Source organism: Drosophila serrata, unplaced genomic scaffold, assembly GCF_035046125.1.
Source record: "Drosophila serrata isolate PLE 108 unplaced genomic scaffold, ASM3504612v1 contig_71, whole genome shotgun sequence".
NCBI classification, from domain to species: Eukaryota; Metazoa; Arthropoda; class Insecta; order Diptera; family Drosophilidae; genus Drosophila; species Drosophila serrata.
Window position 1 is genome coordinate 536,202 of NW_028256969.1, and position 17,941 is coordinate 554,142.

At 48.1% G+C, this 17,941-nt stretch overlaps 5 protein-coding genes across 18 annotated transcripts; 3 read left to right on the plus strand and 2 right to left on the minus strand.

Moving 5' to 3' along the window:
• The first annotated feature begins 54 nt into the window (after positions 1–54).
• BtbVII (BTB-protein-VII) lies at positions 55–10,688 on the plus strand. Of its 14 annotated transcripts, none has more exons than XM_086838916.1 (7): positions 55–1,011; positions 1,097–1,699; positions 1,759–2,434; positions 2,522–2,781; positions 2,852–2,960; positions 8,115–9,316; positions 9,378–10,688. In XM_086838916.1, the coding sequence occupies exons 2-7, from the start codon at positions 1,529–1,531 to the stop codon at positions 9,789–9,791; spliced, it is 2,832 nt and encodes a 943-aa protein (XP_086695042.1). In that variant the 5' UTR covers positions 55–1,011; positions 1,097–1,528; the 3' UTR covers positions 9,792–10,688. The 14 variants fall into 14 exon arrangements, with proteins under 14 accessions (XP_086695042.1, XP_086695070.1, XP_086695048.1 ...); XM_086838944.1 differs by having other exon boundaries at positions 2,522–2,769; XM_086838922.1 differs by having other exon boundaries at positions 55–1,002.
• Positions 10,689–11,373: 685 nt separating this feature from the next.
• Positions 11,374–12,432, minus strand: ND-30 (NADH:ubiquinone oxidoreductase core subunit S3). Its single transcript, XM_020950939.2, has 3 exons — positions 12,311–12,432; positions 12,175–12,249; positions 11,374–12,113 (listed from the first exon to the last, which is right to left on the minus strand). The coding sequence occupies exons 1-3, from the start codon at positions 12,372–12,374 to the stop codon at positions 11,452–11,454; spliced, it is 801 nt and encodes a 266-aa protein (XP_020806598.1). The 5' UTR covers positions 12,375–12,432; the 3' UTR covers positions 11,374–11,451.
• Positions 12,433–12,745: 313 nt separating this feature from the next.
• LOC110182803 (uncharacterized) lies at positions 12,746–14,778 on the plus strand. Its single transcript, XM_020950938.2, has 2 exons — positions 12,746–12,874; positions 12,941–14,778. Exons 1-2 carry the CDS (start codon positions 12,872–12,874, stop codon positions 14,477–14,479), a joined length of 1,542 nt encoding a protein of 513 aa, XP_020806597.1. The 5' UTR covers positions 12,746–12,871; the 3' UTR covers positions 14,480–14,778.
• Positions 14,779–14,868: 90 nt separating this feature from the next.
• On the plus strand, positions 14,869–16,689 carry rasp (protein-cysteine N-palmitoyltransferase Rasp). The gene has a single exon (XM_020950891.2). The coding sequence runs from the start codon at positions 15,054–15,056 to the stop codon at positions 16,524–16,526; it is 1,473 nt and encodes a 490-aa protein (XP_020806550.1). The 5' UTR covers positions 14,869–15,053; the 3' UTR covers positions 16,527–16,689.
• Positions 16,606–17,867, minus strand: Asciz (ASCIZ zinc finger protein). The gene has a single exon (XM_020950910.2). It carries the CDS (start codon positions 17,807–17,809, stop codon positions 16,694–16,696), a length of 1,116 nt encoding a protein of 371 aa, XP_020806569.2. The 5' UTR covers positions 17,810–17,867; the 3' UTR covers positions 16,606–16,693.
• Positions 17,868–17,941: the final 74 nt, after the last annotated feature.

Genomic DNA, 17,941 nt, shown 5'->3' on the forward strand with positions numbered 1-17,941 from the left:
TAAATCAAAAAGTGGCTACACTGGTCCCATGCGCTTCGGTCACACTGCTTTCCAGAGAAATAGAGGAATAAAGAAGTAAAACGTAAGAATTTTCAACTACATATTTCGCCAACAAATAACGAGGAAAATGATGTAAAAAGTAGAAAAACATGTAGCGCAACCGATCCGGCAGCCAAGTGAATTAAAATTAAGTTCGTGCACCTGTTTTTAAGTGTTGTTTTGCACTCGAATGCTTCGAAAGGCGCGCGCCATTTTGTTTTTCTCTGTTTTCTTTCTGCAAAAAAAAAATGCAACAGCGAAAACCTACCACAAAAAAAATAGTTAAAGTTTTCGCTCATAAACAAGACTAGCGCAGAGGGAAAAAGAGTGAAAGAAAAACATGTGGCGGAGCGCCAGTTTGTGTATCAGTTTTATGCCTATCCTATACGAAAATAACGCGCGACATCACATAAATAAATGCCACTGAAAATGTCGATACGATGAATAAACGAAGCAGCGATTAGTACGTCGGCCCGCTGTCGTCGTCTGTGTGGGTGAGAGAGTGAGAGGGGTTCGTGGAGGGCAGCGGAGTGGAGTAGGATGGGGGGGGGCAGAGTGGGGCCTGGTGGGGGGCCAGCCGCGGGCGCGATAATTACGTCATAAGAATCAAAGAAAATTCAAGGTCTAAAACGCTACAGCGCTAGTACACAAAGCTATTCGGTTTCGTTACGTTCTCGGTTTATCAAAAATAAAACTTTGGCCAGAGCCAGCGCATCAGCAACAAAAACAAGTACCCCAGTGGGATGTGTGCGTGCGTTTCGTTTTCGCGACTGTATAATTACATACACACGCAGCGTTGTTGTTGCTGCTCCCGCTGTTGTTGTTTGTGGTTTTTGTAAGCAGCGCGCAGCTGTGATACAGAAGAAACGGTGAAAACGAAGAAAGCGGGAGTGCGAGAGAGGGAGCAGGAGGAGCAGTAGAAGGAGCGAAGGACGGAGCGGGAGCAAGGGAGAACACAACAAAGTGATTTCTGTAACCATTGAGCGCATTTCGATAATTGTTTGATTTATTTTCGCCTCACCAACACCATAATACCATCCCTCTGTTTTTTTTGCAGAGGCTCGCGATGCGTGCGGCATAGAAGTCGTCACCCTTCCCCTTTGGAACCCCAAACCCCCGACAATACACACTCACACACCTATGAAGGCGCCCCCGAAGAAGAATACTGCTCATAAATATTAATTAAGCGAAAAAAAAAACAAAAAAAGCAACAAGAGAAAACAAAGTCAAAAGCAGTGAAGGAAGTCACAGGAAAATAAAATTAATATAAAAAGAAATCAATAGAGCGGCAACAGAAAAAAGCCGACGGACGACGGGAGGCGATAAAAAGTGTTATCAGTGTGAATTAAATTGCTGCCCCGTCAGATAGAGGAGGCAGAGGCGCCGGAGGAGGTGGCGTCGCTGTCGAAGTCGGCGTCAGCCGCCAGCGTCTCAGATTGAGATCGGGATCAGGAGCGGCAGAGGAATCTAGGAAGCACCAAGTACAATCATGTCGGTGCAGCAGTTCTGTCTGCGGTGGAACAATCACCAGCCGAACTTCATCTCGGTGTGCTCCTCCCTGCTGCACAATGGCACCCTGGTGGACGTCACTCTGGCCGCCGAAGGTCGCCAGCTGCAGGCGCACAAGATAGTCCTGTCCGCATGCAGTTCGTACTTTCAGGTGAGCTTGACAATCCCTTGACAGTACCTCATAGTTAATCCTTTTTGTTTCCCCCGCAGGCTTTGTTTACCACAAATCCGTGCCAACATCCCATTGTTATCCTCAAGGACGTGCAGTACGATGACTTGAAAACCATGGTCGACTTTATGTACTATGGCGAGGTCAATGTGTCGCAGGAGCAGTTGCCGCACATCTTGAAGACAGCTGAAATGCTGAAAATCAAGGGTTTGGCGGAGATGCCAACGGATCCGGCCAATCTAACCAAATCCGATAGCAAGTCCTCCAGCGACGGCACCGAGTTGGTGGGTGGTGGCGGTGGAGGCGTGGGCACGGGAGCTGGCAACTCAGCCGGCAGTTTGGGAGCAGCTAGTGGCAGCAGCAGCGTCGGCGATTCGCTGTGGAGTAGCAGTGAAGCACAGCAGTTCCAGCAGCAGCAACAACAGGCGCAGCAGCAGCATCACCACCACCAGCAACAACAACAGCAGCTTCAGCAGCAAGCCCAACAGCAGGCGGCGCAGCAGCAAGCGCAGCAGCAGGCGGCACAGCAGCAAGCGGCGCAACAGCAGGCGCAGGCGCAGCAGCACCATCACCACCATCACCATCAGCAGCAGCAGCAGGGACAGGCGCAGGCGGCGCAGACGCATCACCATCAGATGCGACGCACCCCATCACCGTTGAGCGCCGGCACCTCTCCTGCCACAAGACGGAAGCGCCTGCGGAAATCCTCGAATAACGGTGAGTTGGAGTTGGGTAAAGCATCGTCATCGAAAGTTGTCTTTGTGGCCGGAGTTCAAGCCTTGAGTAACGCTTAAATCCTTCTAGGCTCTGGCGAACGCAACAATACCGAGGAGCAGCACCACAACAGCTCTCTGGACGCAGGCAGTGGCACCGGCAATGCCGGCCTCAGTCTTGCCCAGATGAGTCAGATGTCGTTTGGTGCTGGCGGTGGCCTTGCTGGACATTCGCTGCACGCGGCCAAGCTGCTAAAGGAATCTGCGAATGCCGAGCTAGAGCAGCAGCCGCAGGACTCGGATCTGGATGACGGCCATGGACACATACATATGCAAATTGTAATGAAATTGGTCACGTTAACCTCGCCCTCTGTCCCCTTGGATCAAGCATAACTAAAGATTACCTTATTTTTAACTGCAGAAGCCCGAAGTGGATATTGGCGGCGTGAATCAAACGATGCCTTTGGACATCTCTGGAGCCACCACACCATCCGAGCACGAGGCGCCGAACTCTCAGTCGTCCCACTCGGGTAAGTCCAGTCGCTCGCTAGATTACCGGTGCCCGCACACACAAACACACAAACCTTAATTCCATCTCAAAAATATCTCATTGCTCATTTCTGGTAGGGAGAACTCATTCTGTTAGCTTTTAACTTGATCTTTATTGTTGTTCTCATTTAGTTTGCCATTTTTATTTAAAAAACACACAAGCACACAATGATGGCTCTACTTGGAGGTTGGGGAAAAATAGTGAGTCTCTTGGTCAAGATAGCACTCAATGTGTTGATCAATCCTGAATGTTTGGGTTACTGTTGGACAGGTATAGACTTTGTCTATAAACTGGGGAAGTATATATATATCTACACATACATAGTGCGATACGACTTAACAACCCTAAAGAATTTATAGTAGTTTCATATAAATTTCGCAGTTAACTTTTAAATCGAGAAAATATGCGTATCGTTGAATTTAATAGGTTAACTATTTATTTTCAATTGATAATTTAAAATAAAAAAATGTGCAAAACTAAACATTTGAAATTTCCCCGATATATTAAACGGAATATCGAATTATTGCACACATCACCATTAAAATATGTATACAATATTGATATATCGGCGTCTGCCGTCTGTGTCTTTTGATTTTAAAAGATCATACAGTAATTCTGCAGATATTAGCTTTTTTCTGTAATAATACAAACTATTTTTGATTAAACCATTTTGGTTGGATTTCTAGCCTTAGACACATGGGGAGCACTCTTAACAGTCACTCGGTCACCTCTCAAATCAATCAACATGTCTCAATCACTGTGCTTACTCTCGATTCCCACATCGATTTAGGCTCACGAACTCATCCTTCATTATATATCCTTCATATATATCTTTCACACACGAACGGTGCCATTTCGAAACAAATTTCAGTACACAGCGCTTGGAGAAATGAATGCTAAAGCTAAATATATATGAGAACTTGGCATAATACCGATATTATTACCAATCTTACCGATTTCTTACCGACTAAGTGCAATGAAATGTGCAAATATTTGTGAAAGTGCCGAACATTTTCTATGTTTAACAACCATTTATTGTGTATTGTATTCCAAAAAACAAACCGAAAAAAACCGAATCCTGAATGCCTGAACTTGGGAATGGGAGAGAGCTAGCACAGAGTCCAAAGCAAAAAACAAAAACTTCCAAAAACCTAAAGCCTTTGATTTACTTTACGATTTGCGTTCACTTTTGCGTTTTTGCTTTTAGTTTTTCTTGTAATATTTTGTGGGAGTTTCAAAAGAACAGCGGTTTCCGATAATAATGATTTAGCCTTAGCAATCTTTCCTCTACTACTACTACAACTGCCTATCTATGTACCTATCTATGAACTGCGAAACTATAAGCTGTCCCTTGAGCAGACGCCAGAGACCGAGACCCAGACTAAGACCCAGACTAGAGCTAGGAGAGCGATCTCTCATCGAACTGCAAACAGTACAAAGAACCAATCTTTCATACGCTGTCTCTCTCTCTCTCCCCTTCCCAGGTCTGCAATGGACAGTTGTCGATTCCAATTATCCGCGCTTCTCCCTGCCCGCCTGCCAGTCTGCCAACATACTGGGCAACGGTGGCGGCGGTGGCGGTGGCAGCGGCGGTGCCGGCAGCCAGAGCAGCGGTGGTGCCAATAGCGCCGGCGGCGCTAATAGCGACCAGCAGCGCCAGCAGCAGCACGAGGCCCAGCAGCAGCAGGTTGCCACACAGCAGCAGCATCTGCAGCAGCTGCACTACCAGCAACAGCAGCAGGAGCAGGCCGCTGCCGCCGCCGCTGCTGCCGCAGCCTCTGGCCAGGCGTATTCGTCGCAGATCATCACCGTGAACAACCTAGTCAGCGGCTATGCGACGGCAGCCCAGAACCTATCCCCCACCTCGCCCAACGAATCGAACATGGTGCAATCAGTGTATAGCCAGGGACCGACTCCCACCCAATCGCCGGTGCATGCAGGCGGAGCGGGTGCCGCCGGTGGCGGCGGCAATGCGGGCAATGCCAATGCTGGTAACGGCAACGCCACTGGAGCAGGAGCTAATCAGGTGGTGAAGCGCAAGAGATCTGTGAATCCACAGGGCGATGAGAACTTTATCCGTGCCCTGGAGGCGGTGCGGACGGGAGGCATTGGTTTCTGCAAGGCTGCCCGGCTGTATGGCGTAAACAATCGGACATTGTGGCTGGAGTACAAGAAGCGTGGCTACCCGGTGTCGCGGCCGAGCATAAAGGCACGCGTGGTCAAGCAGGAGCCGAATCTATCGCCGTCGCCCACCCCATCAACGAATCCCGGCGACGACACCACCGAAACGCTCAGTATGCAGATACCACCGCAGGCGGAAACACCAACGCCATCCTCGCTCATGTGCACACCGCATCACGCAGGGATTGGCGGCGGCAGTGGAGCTGGAAGTCTACCCGGTGCAGGCAACTCGCATCCGGCCATCGGTGTTATGAGCCTATTCGATCCGCGGTACATGGACTCGCCGGGCAACGTGCACTCAATGTCGCGGCAGCGCTACATCGACGCCACCGGCGGGGCGGGCACTGGTGCGGGAACGGGCGCGGGTGCCGGCACCATCAACGTCAATCCTACCACCGCCATGAATCTACAGAGTATTAACTTCAACTCGATATAGAATACGATGATTTCGAGCCAGGCGGCGGGAACGGCCACTCTGCTGCAGGCAGCCGCCGTGATGGCGGCCAGCGAACCAGCAGCAACGACGACAGAACCCCTCAGCATATCAGCCATGCCCGTATCCATGCCCATGGGCATGGCCCACAGCTTTCTCATCAACAACTTCGTGACGGTGGCTGCACCGCCAACGAATACGATGAGCAGCGGCGGCAGCACGGGCCTCCAGTACTTGGACAAGTCGTAAGCCTGGCACTGGCACCACCCCCAAAATCGATCGATACAGGTATTAGAGCAAACGGCAGCAGATCTAGTGTGTACATAACGGACCGCTTTTATAGAGTGGCAGAGTGGCAATAGAATAAATGTCGGCGAGGATCGGATTTGGATAAAGATACCTGCGCCGAGCTGAGCTGAGCTAAGCGGAGCAGGATCAAATGCGACGGAATGGAAGAAACAGAATGGAACAGGCGAGCCGGCCGAACTTGTAATAATTTTCTTAGAACTTAATTCCTTTTAAGCTTCAAGTTTTTGAACCCTACATTTTTACGATTGTTAACTAAGAAAAATCGGTAGACAGATCTTCGATATATATATATATGAATATATATTTAGCTATATTACATGTAAAAGATTATTGTAAATGTACATAAATTATACAATTTTATATTAGTGTTAATCCGAAGCATGCAACATGATGATTTGCAAACCAAACTGCAGCCAAATCGTGGTGCTGTGTGTGCCAGCAGCCGGAATCAAACCTTGCGGAATATATGTTCCATAATCCAGCCAAGTAATGGACGAAACCAAAAATTCTATCTGTAATTTTAATTAAATAAGAACCCTTAAAATGTCATTGGTAACTCTAGAACCCTAGACTAAATTTTGTGATTCCTGATTTCATGTTATGCCAGAGCTCGTAAACGGTTCTTGTTGAAAAAGGAATCCAAACCGTTGACCAATTTTACGAGCTCTGTTTTTAGGCATGCTCCGTGGGTTTGCTCTGGCTCTGGCGCCTCAGAAATAAGTTTCTTTTCCTTCTGCACTTGTGTTACAATAGCAAATATATTAGTATTTAGGAGGTACTCCTATAGCTCCATGAGGGAACATGGCAATCTACTCTGTACAGTGGAGCAATACATATATTTTATTTTGAAGTGTAAACACATCCAGTAATCATAATCAGAGACCACGGGGTCAAACAATAGCCTAAGATCCGTGGAAGAAGTCATGTATGATATATAACCTACCAATCCAAATATGCAATGTATATATATTTATGTATCTGTATGTATGTATACAAAATTCCACTAACATTTGTAATTTTTTTAGTGAAGAACTCACGGGTTTATGGTTTTACGTTTTTACAACTTTGTTTCCGAAATTTTAACAACATATCCCAGAGGTGCAGTTTTGTTTTTATTTAAGCGATTTCTTTGTACATATATTAGCCATGTACATATTTAGACGAGACGTATTACCAGAAAAAGATACAGAATCGAAACTTAAAGATAACACTCGTAACCACCCAAAAATCCTAAACGGAGACTGCAGCTAAAGGCAAAAAATAAATAGAAGAAACCAAAACAATGAGATAAAACACAGAAACGGATACGATAACGATTACGAATAGTGTGTGTGTTTTTAATACAAATCCATATACAATATTGTAACTAAATAGAGAACTTTTTTATATATATTGTGTCAAGGCATACTAAGGACTAAGCGTGATTTGTTAGAAGTCATAGAGTAACGTAAACTTTGATAATGGACTTTTAATACACACACCACTCGCCCACAACAACAACATACACCAAACGATACCACGGAGCATGACTTGACCAGGTCCAGGTCCTCCCTTAAAGAGGTCCACAGATCACACAGACGGAACACAGCGAAAATAGCAAAAAAAAAAACAAAAGAACAAACAATAAGCAAATATATTAACTAACTCTGTTTCCTACAATTGCAAAAAGTACCAATAACTACGCTAGAGTTATGTGTGTTAAATATATATATAAATTATTTAAAATCAGCGCAAGTGCATATAAACGAACCGATTGTAATATAAGTTGCATGTAATATACCAACTAAAACCGTAATGCGTAATGCGAGCCCCAAACGAATATCGTCAAGATGGAACGAACATTCTAGACTGTAGTTCGATGTGCAAACGAAACGAATAAACTTTCAAAACTACAACGTAACTCCACCACCACCTCCTGTCTTCCTCTCTTGACTTCATTTTCACAACTCTTTCCTTTCCAAAAGAAAAACTAGAAAATAGAGCACACGGTTGTTACTTGTGAGAAGGAAAACTGATAAGTTATAGGCAAAACATTTTTAGTAAATGAGTTAAAAACCATAAAAGATCAATTACTATCTGAAATCCACAAATCTCTCTAAAAGCCGACTATTATTTTACAAGAAATTCCTATCACCAAGTAACTGCCGCGCCTGGGATTACCTTCTAAAGCAACCAATCTCTAATTTACAATTCAATCTCAATCTATTCCAGAACCTAGTCCAGCGCATGCACCTCATCCGTCACATCCGCCGTTGGCGGCTGCCACCAGTAGCAGCAGCGGTGGCAGCGGCAGCTTTGAGCGTTCCTTCAGCATTGGTGGCGTTGGCAGCGGCGACAACTGCGATCCGGACGCTACGCCCAGCTCTCCGGTGGTGATGGGCACGAAGCGCAATCGGGTGCTAACCCGCCAGCCGAGGGTGAAGCGGGACAGCGACAGTATCTCGTCTACGAATCAGATATCCCCGGATACGGCTGCCACCACGCTGGACTTTGATCCATTCAATGCGGCAGGAGCTGCCACGAGTGTGACGGCCAGGGACTACTCCACCACGGGCTCACACCATCTGCACCAGCACCAGTCGTCGGCACACCAGCAGCAGCATCATCAGCATCAGCCCCAGCACCTGTTGACGGTGCCGCCGCGGATCGAGCGTCATGCCTCGGAGCCAGCGCCCAGCCTGGGTTCATCCACTCCACACCTGCTCAGCGTGCCGTCCAGTACTCCGTATCTCATTAAGCAGCATTCGGATCCATTGCTGCCCCGCCAGTCCACCCTGCACATTGCCGGTTCCAGTTCTGGGATCACTGGCAGCAATCCGTTCGCTCCGCTGCACCGCCAATACTCGCATCCACTGTCGGGGAGCAGTGCCAGCTATGTACCGCCGGCTCCGCTCCATCATCCGCACCACATCTCGCTACCTGAGTCTATTTACGCCTCGGGTTCTCCGCCGCCGGCCGGCTCCTCGCAGTACCTGGTACCCACGAGAGTGGTAGCCTGTCCAGCAGTGTCCAGTGAAACGGCGGCCACACCCACGAATGCCAGTCCCGGCTCCTCGTCGGCGGTGGCAGCTGCCGTGTCAGTGGTTACCTCACCCACTTCCGGTCTTCATAATAGCAGCAGTGGCGGCAGTCGACACTCCTTTTCGCCTACCTATGCGGGTGGCTCGGAGGGAGGGCCTCCGGAGCGAAGATCCCCACACTCGCCGACAATAACACGAACACAGATTGTTGAGCGGATTAAAGGAGAGGCCAATGGTGGTGGGTCCAGGCTGCGAAATTCCAAATCTGCTTCAGGATCCATAAGTGGCAGTCATCTACATCCCGGCCAGGCTACGATGAGCAGTTCATTCGAGCATTTGCCCACGCTACGCGTCAAGAACGAGGAGCTGCAGCGATCGGTGTCATCACCGCAGGTTAGTTCTTTTAGATTCCATATTTCCAAAGCTAAATACTCACCTCCTGTTCCATTGCCAGACCCAACGGGAGATCATTACCCTGGAGAATCCGCGTTCTAGTCATTGCCCTGTCATCCGGCCGGGTCCGGCGCTGGGCTGCAACTTCTGCTGGAACACCATTGATGGGCATGGCCGAATTTTGCGCCGCAAAACGAAATACCATTGCCCCGAGTGCCAGACGAATTTATGCATTGTGCCGTGCTTCCAGGAATACCATGCGCGGCTCGACAACGAGACGGCCGCCGCCGCCGCGAGTTCAAGCGGAGCGGCGGGATCCGGGGAGAATCAGTTGCTCAGTGGCAGCACAGGATCAGGTTCGGCCAGCAGTAGCAGTGGCAAGGCATCGCCCTACGTTTCCACTGGTGGCGGTGGTGGTGGTGGCAATAGTGGAACGGGTTCGGCTCGGCATTATACCAAGACGGAATCGATATAATCATCAGGAGCTGGAGCCCGTTCATTTGTATTTGTGGCACGACATGTCACCAAGAGGATGACCATGTTCCAGGATCACCCGGATAAGCGGTCACCCGAGCGGTCGGCTGTCTGTCGAATTTGTTTTTTTGTCAGCAGGAGGCGCGATCGATTGATCGAACCTGCATCGAAATTTTCATTTGTTGTCCAGTCTGTGCACTCTGGAGACCCAGGAGCACAGCGACTGGCGTGGGCGGAGCAAAAATGCAACGCTGGAGATTTGTTTTTGAGCCGTGCTCAAGCGCACGCAGCAGAAAAAATAAAATAAACCTTTGGGAGCACTCCGCGGAGGAGCTCGATTTTTTTGTAGAATCGCTAAATGTAATACTATGTTTATGTGTGTATGTACCTATATGTATATGTGTATGTTATTGTACAAACAAAAAAACAAACAAGAAACAAACTAAAAAAAAAATCAAAGAAAAATTAACAGAATTAAAATGAAAATACGTTGACGGCGGTGCAGCAGCCAAGCGGTGCGACTTCTGAAGCTCGAATTACGATTAGGTTTTCACCAAGTACAACTACGACTACAACAACTACTCCTCACCCAATCCGACCCGACCTCGGTCTATACTTAAGTACGTCCCAGCACCATTTGCCGGGCACCGCTGCGCAGGCGCACGAATTGTCAAGAGGCCCACAAGAAACTACGATTGTTTTACTAAATGTTTTATATGTAACATAAAATGAAATATGCACACGCGTAGGAATCGATCCCCTGGATCCCAAAAAGGAGTCGGGTTCGGGGCTTGTTTAACTCTGAGTGTAAAGTACTATATATTGTAAACGATAACGAAATAAAATAAATACTTGTGACGACGAAGGAAGCAATTCTAATTGACTTCATGGAAGAAAAGTTTCAGATTTTGCATTATTGTTTCTTATAGTTATAAAATAAAAAGAACGACTGGTAAAAATGTCATTGTCATTATCCTAATAATTTTGAATATATGAAAAATAATTAATAAAAGTAGAGGGGTTTCGTTAATTTATTCTAGGAATATATTCAATTTTCTATTAAACTATTTTAAGTTCACTTTCGGTTAAGGCCTACTCTCTTTCATATTTAATTATTGTTTTAATTCGGGTCTCTAAAACAGTTACTTTTTTAAAGTCAATAAAATCGTAACGATCAATTAAACAAAGTAATGCCATTTCTTTATCTGGAGTTTAGTTTTCAAACTCATTATAATTTCCTGATATTTAACAAGAAGAAAAACTAACTTCGGAAATCCGAAGTTTATAAACCTTTGCAGTTTGAAAAATGTTCGAAAAATGTATTATTTGACCGGATCGGCTCTGTTGTTGATGCTGATCAAGATTATTATGATTAATGATTGATTTGTGATGAAATGATTCCTTCACAGTGTAACAAGGTTCTGACTTAAATTTTAAGACCCTGCAAGGGTATAAAAAGTACAAAACTTTAGAAGGAAAACCGCGCACTCTGTCACTGTGCATAATTAATGTAAATGTGATTTATGAAAGTGAAAATTGAGCTTAATAAAAACAAAAACCGACTAAATGATCAATAAATACTCTTTTGTTTAGGCATTACATATCTCGTACCTCCATTTATTGATCTAATTACCAGTTAACATACCGTCGGTGACGCGGGATTACTTCTTAGCCGGAGCCGGCTGTTGGGGAACAACCTCAGCTGGGGGATTAGCGTTGCGGAAGTTGGGGAACTGCTCCCAGGGCGCCGACAAGTCAAACTTCCTGAACTCCTGGGCCAACTCGAGCGGCTCGCAGACTACGCGCTTCTTCTCGTCATCGTAGCGCAGCTCCACGTAGCCGGAAAGAGGGAAGTCGCGGCGCTGGGGATGGCCCTCGAAGCCATAATCGGTGAGGATGCGACGCAAGTCGGGATGGTTGGCAAAGAACACGCCATACATGTCCCAGATCTCACGTTCGTACCAATTGGCCGCCTTGTGCACCTCGCAGGCGGAGTCCAATGGTGTCAGCTCGTCGGTGTAGGTCTTGACGCGGACGCGCGAGTTGTAGCGCAACGAGAGCAGATTGTAGACCACCTCGAAGCGGTTCTTGCGGCAAGGAACATCCACGCCAGCAATGTCCACCAAGTTGGTAAACTGCGCCTGATGATGGTCCTTAAGGAACTGCAGCACCGGCACCACGCCGTCCGGAGCGATCAGAACCTCCAGCTCATCGCCGGCGGTCAGCTGCACCTTCTGCACATACTTGGGCAGGCACTCGGCCACATAGCGCCCGAAATCCGAGAGACTAGTGCGGGCGGCGGCATCTGGCTTGCGGACAGTGGCTGTCGGGGGACGATATCGAGGATGTAGTGAGCTCCAGGAGGTAGCCAAACCGTTACTCACGCTTATCCGCCTTATTGGTATCCACGGGCGCAGTACTGGACATCCGCAGAGCAGCTGAGCCTGCAGCGGGCACCACTAAATATTGAGGGGTTAGGAAATAATCAATTGGAGCTCTTGATTCACGACCTTTACCCACCGTGTTTGGCCGATAAAGCGGCGACAGCGACCCGGGCACCCAGATTCCTTATTAAGGCCGCCATTCGTACGAATTGTTTAATATAAATTTAACAATTGGCACTTCGTTTTTTGACAATTTATGTAATGCCAAAATGTCAATATAGTTGTTGTAGTTCCCAGGGCGTGCGGAATCGTGAATCTGGAACGCACTCGGGAACCCTGGTTGTATCGAAAATGGGGCGGAAAATACCAAAAGAGACCAGGCTATTAAGAATATAATTTATAAATACATTTTTATCTGTAAAACTGGTTCCAATAAGTGTATATACTTAAGTGAATAATCAAATTCTAATTTGAAGTGCAATTAAATATTCTTAATTTTCTTTGATTAAAATATTTAGGAAAATAATCAAATCCACAAACGTTAGTATTATTTAAATGAAAATAAAAAATACCAAAACCCTTCGAATTCTCTGGAACCCTGGTGCAGAGTCATTCTAGCTTCGCGTCGCGTTTGGAATTGCGTGAATTGAACTTTAAGAGAACTGTGGAAATCAATTGGAAAACAAAACACAACAAAATGGTAAGTGAAACGCCGAATTGTTTTTATTTGGAGCAGGTGCACTAAAAGCCTTTTAAACGTTTTCAGAATCACCTGAAGTGGATGGGTCACTCGACCACGCTAATGGATATACAGCGGTCACTGCGCAACGACAACAAGACCTGCGAAGTGGTCCTGGCCTCCAGGGACGGCACCCGGGTGCGTGCCCACCTCTTCGTGCTGAGCACATGCAGCGATCTGATGCGTAACATCCTGGTGGACGTGCCGCCGGGCCAGGAGGCCACCATCATTCTGCCAGACATACGGGGAGACCTGCTCGAGAGCATGATGTCGTTCATCTACATGGGCGAGACAAGCCTGTCATCTGCCTCACTCTCCGAGTTCCTTGAGGCCATCAACTTACTTGGCATCAAGTCGGCAATAAGTTTCGAGTGCAACCCAACGGTAAGTTCGCCCAGTGCCGATCCAGACAACGGATCGCTGGCCGTTGAAACGGCCAAGTCAATATCTGGTCTGCAGATTGCCCAGGCCGAGCTGCTGGATGAGGGGGAGGAGGAAGATGGCGAGCAGCCAATGGTTGCCGTGCCGGCCACTGTCTTGGCCGAGCCCAGCCGCCCACTGGAGTACCTAGACGTGTATGATGCACCGAAGATCACTTATTCCATCGAACACATGGACGGCAACACAAACGGCAGCCAGTTCATTCTTACCGAGAACACAGGCACTTTCACCATCACCCAGTCCACAACCAGTTTGCCGAAGATGGAGCCCCAGGGTAACGCGCAGGAGAACGCGGAGTTGGTGGACGAGGAAGGGGAGGAGGACATACCCGATGAGCCCGAAGAGCAGGATACACAGATAATGGAGGAGGATTACGCTCCATCCGATCCGCTGGTTGAGCTAAACACTGCCGCCGAAATGGATGACGACGACAACTTGCACGAGGATCTGGTGGACGAGGAGGATGTTATGGACATAAAGCCACGCAAGTTGGGCGGCGGAGGAAAGCCGCGTATACGACGTCCGCACAATCCGAAGGCCGTCAAGCGACTGCCAGCTAAGCCCCATCGACAAGAACAGTATGGATCGCTTAAGCGCGAGGTAAAGGATGATATCAACGACGCCTTGGACCTCGCAGCGGACGCTGTGATCATAGAGGGGCTTAGCCTCCAGAAGGCCGCGGATCGGTTCGACATCTCCAAGACGGTTCTGTGGCGTCGCGTCCGCACCAACCCCGCCTATATGCGCAGCAATCGCGAAAGACCATCACTTCTGGAGGCTTACGAGCGCCTGAAGAACGGCGACTCGTTGAAGAACATTAGCCAGGATCTCCGCATACCCATGTCCACGCTGCACCGCCACAAGGTGCGTCTGTCGGCCCAGGGCCGCCTGCCGAACTTTGTGTCCTGCCGCCGACGGGACACGACACCAAAGGACGAGCTGCGCGACAAGCTGGCCAAGGCGGTCCATGCATGCGTCAACGAGGGCATGTCGCAGAACCACGCAGCCAACCTTTTCGAGATCCCTAAGAGCACGCTCTGGCGCCACCTGCAACGACGGATGTCGAACGAGGACCGAAAGGTTAAGAAGGAACTACAGGACGAGTACGATGACATACTAAATTAGGAGGAGAAATCCGCCACCGATTCTCTGATAAGATAAACCCCATTAGGAGCTATAGGTTAAGCGTTCGATTGTCTGCGTTCCCCTATCAATGTTCATCTTCTCCACAAAAAATGGCTCGATTTAGTTTAACCTTTAACTAAACCAATATGGCATTAAGCTACGATAGTAGTTATTTAGAAATAGCTCTAATTGTAGATACCATTAGCAGGAACATATATTAAGCACGTATGTCTCATTATTGTTCGCAACTTCATAATTTGTAAATTATAAATAAAGCCAAACTAAGTTATTCCCCACGATGTGTAGATCTCCGAAGGATCTTCCAAGTGTTGCTTCTTACACCGTTCGAGAGTTTTAAAAACTAAAAAAACACCAATAAGGAGTTTATCCAAGTTCTATAAGCAAAAGTTCTATTATGCACAAAAATGAAATATTCAATTAAGATCCTATTCCCCTTTTCCCGCCAAAGTTTCTTTCCTTCTCCCGCAAGTGATTAAAATATATCGATATTTGTACACATTGCTCACATCCCTAGCACAATCTCTACCCGGGATGCAGTGTTCGTCGTCCAATAATGTCCAAAAGCAAGCGATCTCTGCTGAGCCGGTGCGAGATAGTGGTCTATTTCGGCGTCTACATTGCCTACATAGCGATTGGGCTGGGCAAGATCTATGGCCTGAGGGATATCATAACTGCGGAGGCCAAGTTCCAGTTCCCCAAAGGCTGGAGCCTGTATCCCGTAGCCGATCGCCGGCGTGATGACAGCAACGACGAACTGGAGAACTTTGGAGACTTCATGGAAAAATTGTGGCCGTTTTACCTCCTCCATGCGGTCGTTCAGGGCGTTATACGTTGGAAGTGGCCCAGGTTTCAGTGCCACAGTTTTGCCATGGTGTGCGCAATGGCCCTGGGCTTTAACATCGACTGGACATCGGGATTGGCTCTAGCCCTGCTGATAGGTAGCTACTACGTGGTGTCTCTGGGTAGCACCTCCAAGGTCACAGTGTGGCTCCTGTCCGCCGGCTGGATACTGTGCATTAACTTGATGCAGAAGAATGCCTGGTGGACGAATCGAGTGGGCTACACGGAGTATGTCATGGTGATAGTTACCATGTCGTGGAGCCTGCTGCGCGGCTGCAGCTTTGCGCTCTCCAAGATGGGAGCCCAGAAGGATCATCAGGAGCGTTACAGCCTCATAGAATACCTGGGCTACGCAATGTATTTTCCTTGCCTGACCTACGGCCCTATCATCAGCTACCAGAGATTCTCCCTCAGGCGAAAAAATAAACAGCAGGACTGGCTAGGCTTCGCTGGCGGGGTGCTGCGCAGTGCAGTCTGGTGGCTGGTGATGCAATTCGCCCTTCACTACTTTTACATACATTACATGTCGCGGGATGTGCACATGGTGGAATTGATGGATTCGGTATTCTGGCAGCACTCTGCCGGCTACTTTATGGGCCAGTTCTTCTTCTTGTACTACGTGATCACCTATGGCCTGGGAATCACCTTTGCGCTGCAGGACGGGATCCCGGCTCCAAAGCGACCTCGCTGCATAGGTCGCATCCACTTCTATTCGGACATGTGGAAGTATTTCGATGAGGGCCTCTACGAATTCCTCTTCCAGAACATCTACGCCGAGCTGTGCACACGACGATCCTCGCCAGCTGCCAAGTTGGGAGCCACCGCATTGACTTTTGCGTTTGTGTTCGTATGGCATGGCTGCTACACCTACGTGCTCATCTGGAGCATTCTAAACTTTCTCTGCCTGGCTGCGGAGAAGCTCTTCAAGGCACTGATATCTATGCCAAGGTATCAGGATTGGACACAGCGTTATCTGGGTGAAGTGGGCTCCCAGCGCCTCTACGCTATTCTTGCCACACAGCTATTCATCCCGGCAGCTTTCTCCAATGTTTACTTTATTGGCGGACAGGAGATTGGCGACTTCCTGATGCGCGGAGCATACCTCAGCGGCTTGGGCAACTATTTGGCTTTGAGTTTTTGCAGTTACTGCTTTTTCCAATGCTCCGAGCTCCTTCTGGCCAAGTAGGGGGACTCTCGGGACTTAAAACAGAAATCAACTGACCTCGCTAAAAAGTCTGCTTAGATTAATGAACAAATGTGACAACTTTTGTATTATAAATGGCTTTATAACAATTGCTTTATGATTTTTATAAAGCAAATGTATCTTAATATATAATCGTGGAAAATAAGAGTCTAATTGCCTTCTTCTCCGTTCTCCTGCCAGTCCAGCCACTTGGTTTGCGTGTACGTCGACTGAAAGTTCTCCAGGAACTCCAGTTCGTCCAGCATCTCGTCACAGGTTTGCGTGTGCTGGGTATTGTACAGACCATCCGGCCAGTGGGTCTGGGTTTGAATGTGCGACAGGCCGAGCTCTTCGAACAGCTCGTCGCAAGTCTGGGTGTACATGTGGGCAGATGTTTGCAGGCCAAACAGGGGCTCATTCTCGGGATAGGAGGGAAAACTGCTCCCAACTGGCTCTGCATTTGGCTGCTGCTGCTCTTCCACAGGCTGCAGCTCGTCGGGAAAGTCATCCGTCATCGTTCCAATATCTCCGCGGGTATCGGGCGTTTGAGTTTGGATATCTCGAAGTAAAGGCGCCAGTACCTCGTTCTTGATTTCCTCCAGGTCGTCGACCTCCTCCGTTTGGGTCTCCATGTCCAGTTTATCTGACTGCAGCTGCATATTCGGGTACTCAACGTCCACAATGGGCAGAAAGCAAAGAATATGTTCTTCTGGCTCCTCCACCGATGGCTCAGGGCTTACCTCTACTGCGGGTGGGATTTCAGACTCAGGCTGCGGATTCAACTTCTTCCATGTGGCCAAAGAAGGGATGGCAACCTTGTCAGATTCCTCTTCCTCAACGATGTGGTTCTTTCGCCGCATATGCGTCCTTAGTCCAGCCTTGCTGTTGTATGTCAACTCGCAAACGGGACACTTGTGCTCGGAGCATTGGTGCTTCTCCAGGTGCCGCGGCAGCAGGAACTTCTCACCGCACTCCTGGCACTTGAACTTCTTGTCCAGATGACTTTTCTGGTAGTGCTGACGCAGCAGGCGCAAGCTGCTGAAGCTCCGCGCTCCCTTAATGGTCTCATGGTAGATGCACTTCTCCACGGGACAGTGAAAATCTGTTACTTTTCCGCTTGGCTCTGGCGCTATGACCACCTTGTGCCGCTGGCGTAGGTGCAGCTGATAGTGGCTCTGGTTGCCGAACACCAAATTGGGGCACCTATCGCACCTGTGCTCCCGCAGGGGTAGCAATTCCCGAATTTCCGGCGTAAATTTTGTTTTGCTGCTATTAGGGATGGTCATTTTTGTTTTGCCATCAAAAGTTTCGGTACATAAATCGATACATCGATCAACGGCAGTATACATCGCAGATAAAATGTTTGCACCTTCATTTTAAACTTAAATATTTTTAAACTTGAATATTTCCATAACGAA

Bases quoted from the DNA above. Each gene is read 5' to 3' on its own strand.
- BtbVII (XM_086838916.1), top strand. From the start codon at position 1,529: ATGTCGGTGCAGCAGTTCTGTCTGCGGTGGAACAATCACCAGCCGAAC. The intron at 2,435-2,521 runs GTGAGTTGGAGT...AAATCCTTCTAG, and splicing joins GCGGAAATCCTCGAATAACG to GCTCTGGCGAACGCAACAAT. The intron at 2,782-2,851 runs GTCACGTTAACC...TTTTAACTGCAG, and splicing joins TGCAAATTGTAATGAAATTG to AAGCCCGAAGTGGATATTGG.
- ND-30 (XM_020950939.2), bottom strand. From the start codon at position 12,374: ATGGCGGCCTTAATAAGGAATCTGGGTGCCCGGGTCGCTGTCGCCGCT. The intron at 12,250-12,310 runs GTGGGTAAAGGT...CTCAATATTTAG, and splicing joins CGCTTTATCGGCCAAACACG to TGGTGCCCGCTGCAGGCTCA. The intron at 12,114-12,174 runs GTGAGTAACGGT...GTCCCCCGACAG, and splicing joins TACCAATAAGGCGGATAAGC to CCACTGTCCGCAAGCCAGAT.
- rasp (XM_020950891.2), top strand. From the start codon at position 15,054: ATGTCCAAAAGCAAGCGATCTCTGCTGAGCCGGTGCGAGATAGTGGTC.
- Asciz (XM_020950910.2), bottom strand. From the start codon at position 17,809: ATGACCATCCCTAATAGCAGCAAAACAAAATTTACGCCGGAAATTCGG.